This window comes from Mus caroli, unplaced genomic scaffold, assembly GCF_978045245.1.
Source record: "Mus caroli unplaced genomic scaffold, Mus_caroli_1 scaffold_3, whole genome shotgun sequence".
In the NCBI taxonomy this organism is placed as follows: domain Eukaryota; kingdom Metazoa; phylum Chordata; class Mammalia; order Rodentia; family Muridae; genus Mus; species Mus caroli.
Genome location: NW_028227258.1, coordinates 125,208,810 through 125,224,300, shown reverse-complemented (window position 1 = coordinate 125,224,300; position 15,491 = coordinate 125,208,810). Strand labels below are relative to the sequence as shown.

General features: G+C 37.0%; 1 protein-coding gene across 13 annotated transcripts in view; it reads left to right on the top strand.

Annotated features, from left to right (window-relative positions):
* The window catches only part of Bltp1 (bridge-like lipid transfer protein family member 1), a 192,252-nt gene that overhangs the window by 41,351 nt on the left and 135,410 nt on the right, over window positions 1-15,491 (top strand). For all 13 annotated transcript variants that reach the window (XM_029475242.2, XM_029475248.2, XM_085835948.1 and 10 more), the window contains exons 15-20: window positions 402-519; window positions 11,084-11,239; window positions 11,917-12,014; window positions 13,291-13,469; window positions 13,616-13,722; window positions 14,664-14,872. In XM_029475242.2, the coding sequence (XP_029331102.1) occupies window positions 402-519; window positions 11,084-11,239; window positions 11,917-12,014; window positions 13,291-13,469; window positions 13,616-13,722; window positions 14,664-14,872 (867 nt within the window). The remainder of the gene's footprint in view (window positions 1-401; window positions 520-11,083; window positions 11,240-11,916; window positions 12,015-13,290; window positions 13,470-13,615; window positions 13,723-14,663; window positions 14,873-15,491) is intronic.

Below are 15,491 nucleotides of genomic sequence, written 5' to 3'. Positions count from 1 at the left end.
GTAAAACAGTGCTAGTCCTCGGCAGGCAGCTGTTAACTGTGCAGCAATGCCAAGGCCAGGCTGTAGGATAGTACCCATGATATTCCACCTTCCTTTCTTTAACAAAGGAGGAATTAGGGACACGGGCTGTTTGTTACCTGCTACTTTAGCTGGTGTGTGTTGCTGAAACTAGAGAATATTTCTTTTCCCTCAGAGCATTTTGACCACATCAAAGCTTAATATCTCAAAGATCTGGGTATTGACCATAGACACTGACCTTTTACAGCAGTTTTAAAAGTCTTGAAGACACCTTCTCTTCATCTCAGTGAGAAAATAAGTTTTAATTACTCTCCAGAGTGTATAACTTCATTCCCAATTCTGTTAGCATTGTCACATTTTAATCTCTAACATTTGTTTTGCAGTTCCACATCAATGCCAGCTACCCCAGAATTTGGAACATGCCACAAACATGGCAATGTGAATTGGAGGTTTATAAAGCCACATACCACTTCATCTTTGCACAGAAGAACTTCTTTACAGGTAATTTCTGGTAAATATTGAGAGTTACTTGTGTGGTGAGCTTATTTATATTCTGTAGGTTTTACTTTTACATTTAATATAGGGGTGTGCTGATATGATATGATATGATGTGTGCTTTCCTTTTTTCCTATAATTTTTCCATTTATTATTCTCCCATATATTATATCCCAAACTGCAGTTTCCCCTCCCTCCCCTTCTCCCAGTCCATCCCTCTACCTCCTCTTTCCCCTGGATCTGCATCTACCCCTTCACCTTTTCCTCAGAAAAGAACAGGCCTTCCAGAGACATGAACCAAATATAGTATAAAAATCTACCATAAGGCTAGGCATGTATTCTAGCATCAAGGCTGGATAGGTAAGAGGAAAAGGCTCCTAAAAGCAGGCAAAAGAGTCAAGAGGCATCCCCTGCTCACACTGTTAGCAATCCCACAAAACCACCAAGCTACAGAAATATAACATATATGCAGAGGACCTAGGTCAGGCCGTACAGGCTCCCTGATCTCTGTGAGCCCATTTGAGTCCCAGTTTGTTGATTCTGTGTGCTTTGTTCTTCTAGTGTCCTTGATCCTGTGGATCCTCCAATCTTTCCTACCCCCCTCAGGACTCCATAAGCTCTCCCTGAATTTGGCTGTGGGATTCTGCATCTGCTCTCATCTGTTGCTGGATGAAGTCTCTCTGGTTTCTCTGTTGACAGTTACTCTAGGCTCTGGTCCCAGCATATCCTGCAGGGATGACAAACTGTAGGTTGGAGATTTCTGTGGCTGGGTTGGTGTCCCAGTCTCTCCACTTGAGGCCTTACCTGGTTAGAGGGGATGGCCAGTTCAGACTCCATGTCCACCAGAGGTTCTTTTATTCTTGAGAAGAGTTTTTGCTATCCTAGGTTTTTTGTTATTCCAGATGAATTTGCAGATTGCCCTTTATAATTCGTTGAAGAATTGAGCTGGAATTTTGATGGGGATTGCATTGAATCTGTAGGTTGCTTTTGGCAAGATAGCCATTTTTACTATATTGATCCTGCCCATCCATGAGCATGGGAGATCTTTCCATCTTCTGAGATCTTCTTTAATTTCTTTCTTCAGAGACTTGAAGTTCTTATCATACAGATCTTTCACTTCCTTAGTTAGAGTCACGCCAAGGTATTTTATATTATTTGTGACTATTGAGAAGGGTGTTGTTTCCCTAATTTCTTTCTCAGCCTGTTTATCCTTTGTGTAGAGAAAGGCCATTGACTTGTTTGAGTTAATTTTATATCCACTGCACTGAAGCTGTCCATGTCCTCCTGTTTCTAGGAGTCTTTCCAAGGAGATTCCATTGCACCACGTTTTTACCTTACTTCTGCAATGTTTCCCAGTTCTCTCCCATATTCTCTCCCTCAGTCACCCCACCCTATCCTTCCTCTTCCCTTCCACACTCGCCCCCAGTGCACCCTCAAAGTTGATTCTATTTCCCCTTCCTAGGAAGATCCTTACCCCTCTCCCGTCCCCTCGCCAAGCCCTTCCTGTTCATTACCCTCTCTGGATCTGTGGACACTAGCATGGCTGTCCTTTACTTTACAGCTGATACCCACCTACAGGTGAGCACCAGCCATGCTTGTTTTCACTCTGGATGTTTTTTTCTGGTTTCATCCATTTGCTAGCAAATTTTATGGTGCCATTTTTTTTTTAACAGCTAAGTAATACTCCAGTGTATCAATGTCCCATTTTTTTTTAATCCATTCTTTGGTTACACATCTAAGTTGTTTCCAGTTTCTGGCTATTATGAATAAAGTTGCTGTGAACATAATTGATCAAAAGTGTCCTTGTGTCTAGTGGGGCACCTTTTGAATATATGTCGAGGGGTGGTATGGCTGGGTGTTGAGATAGGTAAATCCCCAATTTCTGAAGAGCGCTGTGTTGATTTCTAAGATGACTATACAAGTTAGCATTCCCACTGGCAATTTATGAGTGTTCTTGCTCTATATCCTGGCCAGCATGAGCAGTTGCTTGTGTTTTTGATCTTAGTCATTCTGACTGGTGTAAGATGGAATTTCAGAGCCGTTTTGATTTGCATTTCATTGATGGCTAAAGATGCTGAACATTTCTTTAAGTTTTTTTCAGCAATTTGAGAATCCTCTGATGAGAATTCTGTTTTATATCTGTACCCATTTTTTAATTGTATTATGTGGTTTGTTGATGTCTAGTTTCTTGAGTTCTTTTTATATTTTGGATATTAGCCCTGTGTCAGATGTGGAGTTGGTAAAAATCTTTTCCATTCTGTAGGCTGTTGTTTAGCTAGATGAAATACTTTCTTAATTTGTTTTAGGTTGGGACTATCAAAGGAAAGGGACTGATTTTTGTTGTTTTTTTGTTTTTGTTTTTTTAATTAAATTATTTTATTTATTTACATTCCAAAAGTTGCCCCCTTCCTAGGCCCCCCTCCCTGAATTATTCACCCCATCAGTCCCCTCCCCCACCTCTGAGCAGGTGCTCCTACACACACACACACACACACACACACACACACACACACACACACACACACACCCCACCAGCATCCCTCTTCCCTGAGGCATCAAGTTTCCACAGGATTAAGCTCATCCTCTCCCAGTGAGGCCAGGCAAGGCAGTCCTCTGCTACTTATGTGCCCTGGTCCACAAACCAGCCTGTGTATGTTCCTTTGGTTTTGACTTAGTCTCTGGGAGCTCTGAGGGGTCCAGGTTAGTTGACACTTGCTCTTCCTATGGGGGTTGTAATCCCCTTCAGCTCCTTCAGTCCTTCCTCTAACTGTTCCATAGGGATCCCTCAATCTAATGGTCAGCTGTGAGTATCTGCATTTGTCTTAGATGCTGGTAGATCCTCTCAGAGGGATAGTCATGCCAGACTCCTGTCTGCCTCAGTAATAGTGTCAGGATTTGGTGTGCGCACATGGGATGGATCCCCAGTTGGGCAGGTCACTGGGTGAGTTTCTTTCAGTCTCTGCTTCATTTTTGTCCCTGCATTTTCTTTAGACAGGAACAATTTAAAACAATTTTGAAGATTGGTGAATGGCCCCCTCCCTCAGCTGGGGGCTATCTTTATCTACTGAAGGTGATATCTTCTGGTTTCATCTCCCCACTGTTGGGCGTTTCCGCTAAGGTTGACCCCATTGAGTTCTGGAAGCCTCTCATATTCCAGGTCTCTGGGACTTTCTAGAGGTTCCCACTGCCCCTTACCCTCAACTGCTGCATATTTCAATTCTGTTTTTATTTACTCCAAATAATGACAATAAAAATAGTAATCCAGTTTTGATCTTAGAAGCAAATGGAAGAACTCAGTTCAGGCTGTTGCTTTTATCAGGCTAGTGTAAAAAGTAAAGATTGCTTTGATCAATCAGTTGTTCCCTCTTCCAGCTTGATTATTTCATTTTGATTATTGTCATCTATGAGAGTATACTTAAGTAGTCAAGTATGTCATTCTAGGCTCAGAGTTCCTGTTGAGTCTTTTCTGTTAGTATGACTTAAGTCAATGCCATCATAGTTGAAAAAGAAAGTAACAACTTCTTAGCATATTCATATTTCATGACTATAAAGATATAGTCTGGGTCTATGAATAATGTAAATATTTCTACATCAGATATAGTAGCTTTTATTGATTAAGACTCTAGAAGTTTAGTCCCACAGAGTCGATCTGATTTATTACAATAAACAGCTGCTCCATGAAAATATAACATTTGCTTTACTATGTTTTACTATATAAATCTTTTTTATTGGATATTTTCTTTATTTACATTTCAAATGTTATCCCCTTTCCCAGTCCCCTCCCACCCCCAGAAATCCCTATCCTATCCCCCTCCCCTTGCTTCTATTAGAGTGTTCCCTCACCCACCCACCCACTCCCATTTCCCCACCCTGGCATTCTCCTACACTGGGGCATTGGGCCTTCACAGGACCAAGGGCCTCTCCTCCCATTGTTGCCCAACAAGGCCATCCTCTGCTACATATTCAGCTGGAGCCATGGGTCCCTCCGTGTGTACTCTTTGGTTGGTGGTTTAGTCCCTGGGAACTCTGGTTGATTGATATTGTTTTTCTTCCTATGGGGCTGCAAACCCCTTCAGCAACTTGGGTACTTTCTCTAACTCCTCCATTGGGGACTCCGTGCTCAGTCCAATGGTTGGCTGCCTCTGTACTTGTCAGGTTCTGGCAGAGCCTCTCAGGAGACAGCTGTATCAGGCTCCTGTCAGCAAGCACTTCTTGGCATCTACAATAGTGTCTGGTTTTGGTGACTGTATATGGGATGGATCCCCAGGTAGGGCAGCCTCTGGATGGCCTTTCCTTCAGTCTCTGCTCCACACTTTTCTCCATATTTGCACCTGTGAGTACTTTGTTCTCCCTTCTATAAAGGACCAATGCATCCACACTTTGGTCTTTCTTCTTGAGCATCATGTGTGTTTTGGGTATTCAGAGCTTTTGGGTTAATATCCACTTATCAGTGAGTGCACACCATGTGTGTTCTTTTGTGACTGGGTTACCTCACTCAAGATGATGTTTTCTAGATCCATCCGTTTATCTAAGAATTCCATGAAGTCATAGTTTTTTGTTTTTTGTTTTTTTCTTTTTGATACTAGCTGATAATTGGAGTTTAATAGGCACTTCAGGGATTCCAGCATTTTTGATTAAGAACAAAGAATTTAACAGAGATGCATGATAGTAGCAATAAGCTGAGAGAGAATATAATAATAAAAAATATATTGCCAAGAGGAAAACTAGGTCAAAGCAAAGAGATAAAGTTTAGTAACACAAATTGGGGCTTTTATTTCCACTTCTCTGGTTTTCTAGTTCATTTGCTTCATAAAAACATTTTTACACGTGCTCTGTTACATGTAGATAAACATAGAATTTATTCAAGTCATTTCTTTTTACCATCTTGAATCCCCACCCAGAAGTGTGGTTTCAGTGGGTTTTTTTTGTTGTTGTTGTTTTTGTTTTTAGATATTTTTTTTATTTACATTTCAAATGTTATCCCCTTTCCTAGTTTTCCCTCTGAAAAGCCCCTATCCCTTTCCCCCTCCCCCTGCTTACCAACCCATCCACTCCCACTTCCTAGCCCTGGCATTCCCCTACACCGGGGCATAGAACCTTTCTAGGACCAAGGCCTCTCCTCCCATTGATGACCGACTAGGCCATCCTCAGCTACATATGCAGCTAGAGCCATGAGGCCCATCTTGTGTTTTCTTTGGTTGGTGGTTTCATCCCAGGGAGCTCTGGAGATACTGGTTAGTTCATATTGTTCCTCCTAAGGGGCTGTAAACCCCTTCAGTTCCTTGGGTACTTTCTCCAGCTCCTACATTGGGGACCCTGTGCTCCGTCCAATGGATGACTGTGAGCATCCACTTCTGTATTTGCCAGGCATTGGCAGAGGCTCTCAGAAGACAGCTACATCAGGCTCCTGTTAGCAAGCTCTTGTTGGCATCCACAATAGTATCTGATTTTGGTGGTTGTTTATGGAATGGATCCCCAGGTGGGGCAGTCTCTGGATGGTCAGAACCTCTGGTGGATTCATTATCTCTGACCTCAAGGTGTACTACAGAGCAATTTTGATAAAAACTGCCTGGTACTGGTACAGTGATAGACAAGTAGATCAATGGAATAGAATTGAAGACTCAGAAATAAACCCACACACCTCTGGTCACTTGATCTTTGACAGAGGAGCTAAAAAAGACATCCAGTGGAGAAAAGACAGAATTTTCAACAAACTGGCAGTTATCATGTAGAAGAATTCAAATTGATCCATTCTTATCTCCCTGTACAAAGCTCAAGTCTAAGTGGATCAAGACCTCTACATAAAACCAGAGACACTGAAACTTATAGAGGAGAAAGTGGGGAAGAACCTCGAACATATGGGCACAGGGGAAAAATCCTGAACACAACACCAATGGTTTGTACTGTAAGATCAAGAATTAACAAATGGAACCTTATACAATTGCAAAGCTTCTGTAAGGCAAAGGACAATAAGACAAAAAGGCAACCAACAGATTGGGAAAAGAACTTTACCAATCCTAAATCCAACTGGGGGCTAATATTCACTAGATACAAAGAACTCAAGAAGGTGGACTCCAGAAAGTCAAATAACCCTATTAAAAATGGGGTACAGAGCTAAACAAAGAATTCTCAACTGAGGAATACGGAATGGCTGAGAAGCACCTAAAAAATGTTCAACACCCTTAGTCATCAGGAAAATGCAAATCGAAGTCATAGTTTCTAATAGCTGAGTAGTACTCCATTATGTAAATGTACCATATTTTCTGTATCCATTTCTCAGTTGAAGGATATAAGACTTTTCGTATTTTCAGATACTGAACACTTTATATTACTTTTTTCAGACATTTCATTTTTGCATCCTCAGTACTACAAATAGAGAGCAATTAAACTCTCCATGATTTAAAAAATTGTACTTTTAAGTTGCTCTTTATTTTAAACTAGATATCTCAAAAAAGTATTAATTACTTTTAAATATTTAATTATGTATTTCTTTAATTAGAACAGATTTTTCTGTAAACTTCCTTTTTCTGTTACTCTAATTTTTATTCTTTGCCTATTGTAATTCATCCTTTTAAATAACATATTTGTACCATTTAAGTTCTCATCTCTTAGATAACTGTCACATTTTATATTAAATTTTTTATTTTTTACCAGTTCTCCTAAATATCTGTCTCTTGGATACTGTGGTTTGGCCCTGGGTGAATATTCTTGATCATAGTGGTTGAATTGTTTTCATTGTTGGTAAAACCTATAGAAAAGAAGTTTCCCAGCTTGTGCGAGGGACTGCCCATTATTCTTCAACAGAGAAGTATTTCTTTAGAAATTTGGATGTGGGGTAGAGCTTTATCTTAAATATAAAGCCCTAGGAGTAAAACAAAGGTAGAAACTGAAACCCCTTGTGGCAATAATTATATTATTAGATCGGGGTGTGAGGGGGTGAATAATGGAATGGTACAAAATACTAATAACAATGGGTTGACATTTTATGAGTTATTATTTAACAATTTAGTTATAAAATAAGTTATTGTGTTTTTCGGATTAATTTTTAACTTACTGTCTTTATAAATTTTAAATTCTTTGCACAAATGTATGATGTCATTAAAAAGTACTTCAATTTTCTAATCACAGTATTTAATATGTCCATCTGGTAATGTGAGCAGCTTTTGGCCTAAGGAAAAAAATGTCATTAAAGTACCACAGATGTTTGACACAGAGTTAATACAAATATTTTTGGCAGTCACTTGTCAGACTCATAATTGTACCTTTGGCTTCTGTAGAGTTGCTTCCTGTTCTGTGACCGCCAACATTCACATTAGATCACTTGCCGTAGCCGTCTCCCTTGGCCTGCTACCACTGTGGTGGTAGGTGGTCAGTGATGTCATAGGACTTTTTGATTAAGCATTTAATTTTCATCTTTCTAGATTCATTTAGCTTCTCAATTGAACAGAGATTTCTGGTAAACAGTTGGAGTTATTGTTTCTTATAGTGGAAACTTAGTAGTGTCTGTTATGTATGCAAAACTATTTTTCATGCTAATTTTTAACATTTATCAGTGAAGATGTTGTAGAAGTTGGTGGGGAAAAATTATTTGATGATATAAAATTTTAAGTAAGATTTTAAAATCTTTATTAAAATGGAAGTTAGCTATTTGCACCATTTCCGTTACTACTGAAGAAAAACATAAAATTTGTTAAAATCAGAATTGGCAAATGAGTTTATTTACAAACTACATTGACTTCCTGATAAATATATCATTTGATTTTGGTTTTATACAAATTTCATCTCTGCCTTTTAACCAATTTAAGTATATGGTAGATAATGCTTCTAATAGATAACTCAAGCTTCATAATAATTCAGAATACTAAATATGATTTCCGCCTACAGAGAACTTGTAGACATATCACTTTTCCCCCCCTTGTTTTCCATTATTAGTCTCAAGTACACTGACAGACACACTAGACATAAAATGAAACAATGGCAAACAGTATCTATAGTGAGCTAGCTTTGAACTGTAATGCTTAGATTGCATCTAAGATGGGAGAACATCCGAAATCATTACTGTCTGAAGCCATTCAGAGAAAATGTGGGGGGATTTTTAATGGTAGAAATGGTCTTTATAAAGTGAGTTTGATATAATATGTTAGGCATGATTTATATAACAGTTGCCATTTATAAAGCTTATTAATTTATATCTTTTGCATATTCTAAAAAAGAAAAATTATTATTATCTCTGCGTTAACAGTTAGGAACTTGCAGCACAGAATTATTGAGGCCGAATTAGAGGATACATTTAAGATCAGTATTTGGACTGCAGACCTTGTGCTTCCTGTAGCACCTACCATTAATAATGGTTGTTTCTCTTCATCAGAAAGGCTATGAATGGCAGGAGTCATTGATATCCATAGGTCATTCGTTCTGTGGTAGATAGATGCTTTCTATGAAATGGTATGGTTCTTGCATATAGATTGTATAACCTTCTGTGCATCTTCATTAATCTGTAGATTACTTAAAATACTTATAATAGTGTAGATATTTCATAAAAATACTAGTAATATTTGAGATATAACGACAGGAAAAGCTTCTGCATCTTCGTATACAAATAAAAATATTTTCAACCCATGGTAATTTGAAACTGTGGTTAGGGAGAGATGACTATACTAGTTTCAGACAGGATATGTAGTTTGAGTAGGAATGCTGAGCCATAAAGAGTTTATTAAGGAGAAAAGCAGTCAGCCTGGAAAATGATGAATTCCTTTGTTAGAAAATAAACACACACTCTTTCTCTCTCCCCCTCCCTCTTTCCCCCTCTCTGTGAGTGTGTGTGTATTTAAAGGCAAGTGTAGATGTAATAAGGGGTGTCTACCCACTGTAATATTTAAATAAAATAAAGATATATTTAAAGTAAATTTGATATGCTAAGAGTTCCCTTTTCTATTAATAGAAAAGGTTAATAGTCATATACTTTTTATTTATTTCTGTCCTATTAATGGAGTCAGTTACAGTTCAGATTGCATTTCATTAAGTCTCTTTAATGTATGTGGATGGTTATATGTACATGGCAGCTGATTTTTAAATGAAATCCTACATTTACACCTGCTTTCTGTAATGATTCTAACTTGTATTTTTTTTAACTCAAAGATCCTCTTTAAAATGACATTTAATAGCCTGTAATTTTCCTTGCAGTATTCTCAATGATAAATGTTTTCTATTTACAAAGGGCTTACTTGGTGCCATTTATTTGTTAAAATATCACATAAATCATCTCAGTTCTTCTAGTAAGTTAGGGAAATTGTTCTTTTATACAGGAGAAAATAACACAAATTACATTGCTAATAAATAAAGCCAAAGGTTATAGTTACTATGGTCTGATATCAAAGTCAAAAACACATACCTAATTTTGTACATATAGCGTCAAGGTTTCTATGTACTATGAATGTACAAAGATGAACTTGACACCTTTAAGACTAGAGCTATTACTGAAAGGTATTGGTGAGTATATACAATACATGCAAGTGATAGGAAGACAGAAGAAACATTTGTGGGAAGTGCTGTCAATAGAGCTAGTATCATTAGTCAGAGCCTTTGCTTCTAAGTTTAAAAGAAAATTAAGATACCAGAAAGAAATACTACATGTGTGAACACAAATTTAAAAGCAGCGATTCGGGGCCAGTGAAATGGTTCAGTATGTAACAGTGCTTGTTGCATAAGTCTGGTGATTTAAGTTTGCTCCCTGTAACCTATGTAAAGGTGAGAGGAGAAAACTGACTCCACAAAATTATCCTTATATGTATGCTGTGATATGATTGTGGCCTGACACATACATCACACACAATTTTAATAGTCATAATAATAATAAAATAAAAATTTATATATCCTTTTAAGCAACAATTTAAACATAACACATAAGCAAAGATTTTTTTTTTTTTTTTACTTTTAAGATGACCACTTTTTTTTTTGTTTGTTTTGTTTTTTTGAGACAGGGTTTCTCTGTATAGCCCTGGCTGCTTTTTTGTTTTTGTTTTTGACACTGCTTATTTCATTGCAGTCCCAGAATCTAGAACAGAGGCTGTCACACACTAGGCACTTAGTAGGATTTTGTTTCATGAACAAAATGTGAAAAAGGCTCATCTGAAACTTCAGAAGAAACATTAGTAGTATTTCTTTTCTTTCTTTCTCTCTATTATATATATAATTGTCATTTTTTTAAGCATCTCACTTATGCATGTTGGCTGGCCTGGAACTCACAGAGATGTTCTGCCTCTGCCTCCTGAGTGCTGAGATTAAATGGGTTCACCACTATGCTTAACTATATTTATTATTAAGGTAAGTTATTAAAGTGAGACAGTGCTCACTTACAAAATAGGAAGCCCCTCATGTCTCCCCCATTAAAATAGGTAGAAATGAACATAATAAGAAGAGGATTCAAAGAAATAGGTGTACAAGTATAAAGATTCTTTTTCTTTAATGTGCAAAGAATTTTTGAGAAATTAGAAAGTGTGTGTGTGTGTACACATGTGCACATGCGTGTTCAGTTAATTTTGCTTTTTGTTTTCTACTCTTATATTTTTAGATCTAATTCAAGACTGGTCTAGTGATAATGCTCCAGACATTTTCTCATTTGTTCCATACACATGGAATTTTAAAATCATGTTTCATCAGTTTGAGATGATTTGGGCTGCCAATCAACATAACTGGATCGACTGTTCCACTAAACAACAGGAGAATGGTAAGAGTGCTAGAAGCTCGGCTCATCCACTCATTAAGATGTGCCAACAAAAATAGTGTTCAAGTTCAGTGGGTTCCCTTCCTCCCTCCTGTCCTCTGTCCCAGAAGTCAGATGTGTCCTTGTAGTCTGTCTGTCCCTTAAGCCAAACATTTGATAGCCTGTGGTGATCGAGCAATCAGGCCTTTGCAGAAAAAGTAAGCTCCCTTCTAGCCACAAGATAGATTTTTGTTCCTGTTAGTGTCTGCCTCCTCAGTAGGTAAGTCAGGTCACATTATGTAATTGGCACAAAGGTTGCCTACCTGCAAAAACTTACGACTCAGAAATCCCTTTTTTTCTTAGTATTGAAAGCTCTTCTCTTCACCCCATTGTCCGTATCCATCCCCATCCAGTGTTACACATGGTGAGTATCTCTCCTATGTCAGGTTCTTCTTCAGGGCCACACCAATTGAAGATCTCCTACAGGGTTAGCTCACATTAGTGCCTTTCCTTGATAATGCTTCTCTCTTCATTCACTTATAACAACTAGAGTTGATTTTCTGTGTTATCTTAGAATACTTGAGAATTGGCTTAGATTTTCATGCTTCCGTACAGTTAATCTTATTTATGTGTATATTTACTGTAGTTTTCCCATTTCAATTTTGTTGACAATAAAGCAGATGTACTTTCTCTGTTTACAGTGTATCTGGCAGCCTGTGGAGAAACACTGAACATTGACTTTTCTTTGCCTTTTACGGACTTTGTTCCAGCTACGTGCAATACCAGATTCTCCTTAAGAGTAGGTACAGTTGGTCCTGCTGTTTGTCCGTCCATCCCACAGGTTACTAGTAAGTTTAACTCCCAGGGCTTCTGTGGGCTCCTGCCCACCTGTTTCTCCCTGAGCGCGTAGCCTCTCCAGGGACCAGGAGCTTTAGCATTAGTTACCTCCTCTGTCCTTCTTGTTAACAGCCCCCAAGAAATTGCCCTAAAATACAAACTATTGTCTTAGAAATCATTTGTGATCTCTTTTATCTTTTTGTAATTGTTGGTAGAGCCCCTTCTACCAGAAATGTGCTATAAACAAATTTTTTGTTTCCTTCTATTTGATTCCTAGTTAAACCATAAATTCAGAGAACAGCCATAAGTCCTTTTTTTTAGTTTATCTAAAAGGCAGCAATTATGTACTTTTAAGTTCAAAATTTTTGTGACATATCTAATATTAATGTATGGGTAAGCATTAGCAATCACAATACTATTTGAATTATAGTAGTAAAAACAACAGTAATGATAGGATCAGTTAATACCTATTAACCCTTTATAAATGAACCGGCTGCTGTTCTGAGTGATGTATGCATAGTAACTCATTTAGTTTTAACAAAGCCTTTTGATGTAGTTACCTGCATTTGTATCTTAGCAAACTGAGATGTATTCGGGCATGATCCTATAATTTTAGTATTCAGGTTCTTAGAGGCAGGAAGATGATAAGTAAAGAATTTGAGCTACATTGACCTATAGAAGAGAGGATGCATAAAAATTGGGGAACAGGTTATGTAAAATTTCATGCAGCTAGTGAGTTGCCTAGTTGGATTTTGAACCTTGACAATGTAGCTTAGGGTGTAGCATTCTTTAACCACCCTATTCTACTGTGTTATCTGCTGAGAAACTAGACATTAAAATGAGAGACGAATACGGGACCCATAAGAAAAAGTGACATTCAACTAAGGTCAAGTTGAGAAATCGTAGAGCATATTCTACCTGATCCTATATTAGAGAAGTTTTGATTTTCTTAAATTGACTGTGATCTAGAAACAACCATCAAAAATAGTCATCGAATTGCTATTTGGAAATTCTGCATTGCTTTCTGTAATATCTGTTCTATATTTTTCTAGAATAATTTAATTTTAGTTATTGTTAAATCTTATTCCTGGTATTTATCTGGCTTTTCAGTGTAAATATGTTATTTAAAATTTATCACTTGATTTTCAGTTCCTTTTCAAGGTTATATAGGTAGATTTAAGTGTATATAGTATGCTAACATATTTATGTACTGATTATTCTTATAAATTATTTTTTAGGGAGAAGATGTTGATCTTCATTTATTTCTACCAGATTGCCACCCTAGTAAATATTCATTATTTATGCTGGTAAAGAATTGTCACCCAAACAAGATGGTTCCTGAAACTGGTATTCCTGCCGAGTGTCAGAGTGGCCAGAAAACAGTTAAACCAAAGTGGCGCAACGTTACTCAGGAAAAGTAAGGGCATAGCATAGTGGTCTGAGGATTTTATGCTCATAGGTAGAGAAATTCCTTTCAACAAATAAGCTTTGTCTGTACCTAGTGTCCTATAGAAGTAAAGGTTAAGTGTCTGAACAGATGTTGCTGTTGTTTGTATTTTGAAGGGCTGGTTGGGTTGAATGCTGGACTGTCCCAAGTGTCATGCTCACCATTGATTATACCTGGCATCCAATTTATCCACAAAAAGCAGATGAACAGCTAAAACAGTCATGTAAGTGTTTGGAATAGCATTCGTGTTTTCAAATAGCTGCTGTTTTAATGATACTTTATTGAAGATGCAAAAGATAAAATTAATTGACATATGTGTATTTTCAAATACCTACGAATTTGTAGCCTTTAAGTATTTTGAAATAATTATAGGTAATTTTAATTGAGCATTTACTCTGTATCAAAGCTGAATCAAGCAGTTTTCTTACTGATATTATGCCTTTGATCCTTATTAGTTCTCTGTGACATGGATAATATAATTATGCTTAATTATATACTTTTAGAGTTACAGAGATATATTTTTCAAAGCAAAAGTAGCAAAGATGAACTATAAAATATAGTGTGTTATATAGTATATTTATGATGATTAATTGAGTGAAATGTTAGTTTTTAATAGACCTTCACAACTATCAGGCAGTTTTTAGATTATCAAAGATAATGTGTTGCCTTCCTGAGTATAGAGAAAGAATTCAGGAGTTCAGTGATTTTTATCTTTGTATTTTCTAGTTTGTTATGTTTCTAAGGACAGTTTTTATAGCTATTCACACTTATAGTATTTAATAATGTCACACATATGTAAATGACTATTTATATGAAGACAAATTTAATTTAATGCCTAAATAGAGTTGGTGCCTGTTGTGACCTGCATTTCTATTTCAGGGACTTAGAATGTTATGTGTAGTGGGAGCTTTTCATCGAGTCTTTTCCCAAATTCTAATTTATGCTTTCTTTATTGTTGGTCTTTGCTTTCTTCATTATTGGTCTTTTAGTTTTTTTTTTTTTTTTTGCTATTGTTGTTGTTAAATATTGCAGATACTGTATTATGATTATTTGATTTTATATAAATGCAGTGAAATTATATGTAACTTCTTTGAAGACCTTCTAAACAGTTACTTTATTTTTTCCTGGCACACTAATCTTTTCACCTTTATCTATTTACTCCAGTGTCAGAAATGGAAGAAACAATGCTATCTGTATTAAGGCCAGCCCAGAAGGCATCAGAGAGAGTTGTTTCTTCTCCATCTATGTCACCACGCCCTCCTGTTGATCCCTCAGAGCTTCCACCCGACAAACTTCATGTAGAGATGGAACTCTCCCCAGACTCTCAAATAACTCTCTATGGACCGCTGCTAAATGCCTTCTTATGTATCAAGGTATTATTGTAGGAAAAACTTACATTTTTAAACATATGCTAAGCAGTGATAATAGAAAATTAGCGCCATAAGGAATATCTAGTTGGATGATTTAAATAGTTGTTTATCTATTTTATATATACAATTGGATTCTATTCTACCGCCATCCACCCAATGATCAGATTTTTTTAAGAAAATAATTTTTTTGTTTTTCTCTCTCTAACTCCTTTCCCTCCCTAGATCCTCCCTACCTCCTTACAAACCCAACTTTACATGTTTTTTCCCTCTATCTTTTTCAAAAGAAAAAAACCAACAACAAATAAACAAAAGTAGTAACAAAAGAAAAACCACAAATAAAAGAAACACAGCTGATTCTGTTGTATAAATTCATCACATTTTAATTATTCATATAACACTTTATGGATATCTAGGCTGTTCCAATTTCTGGTTATTATTAATAGAGCAGCCATGGCCATGAGTGAACAAGTATCTCTGTAGTAGGATGTTGAGCTCTTTGGGTATATGCCCAAGAGTTGTTTAGCCTGATCTTGAGGTAGATATATTCCCAGCTCCCTGAATAACCACCGTATTGATTCCCATAGTGGGTCTACAAGTTTGCACTCCACCAACAAAGGATGAG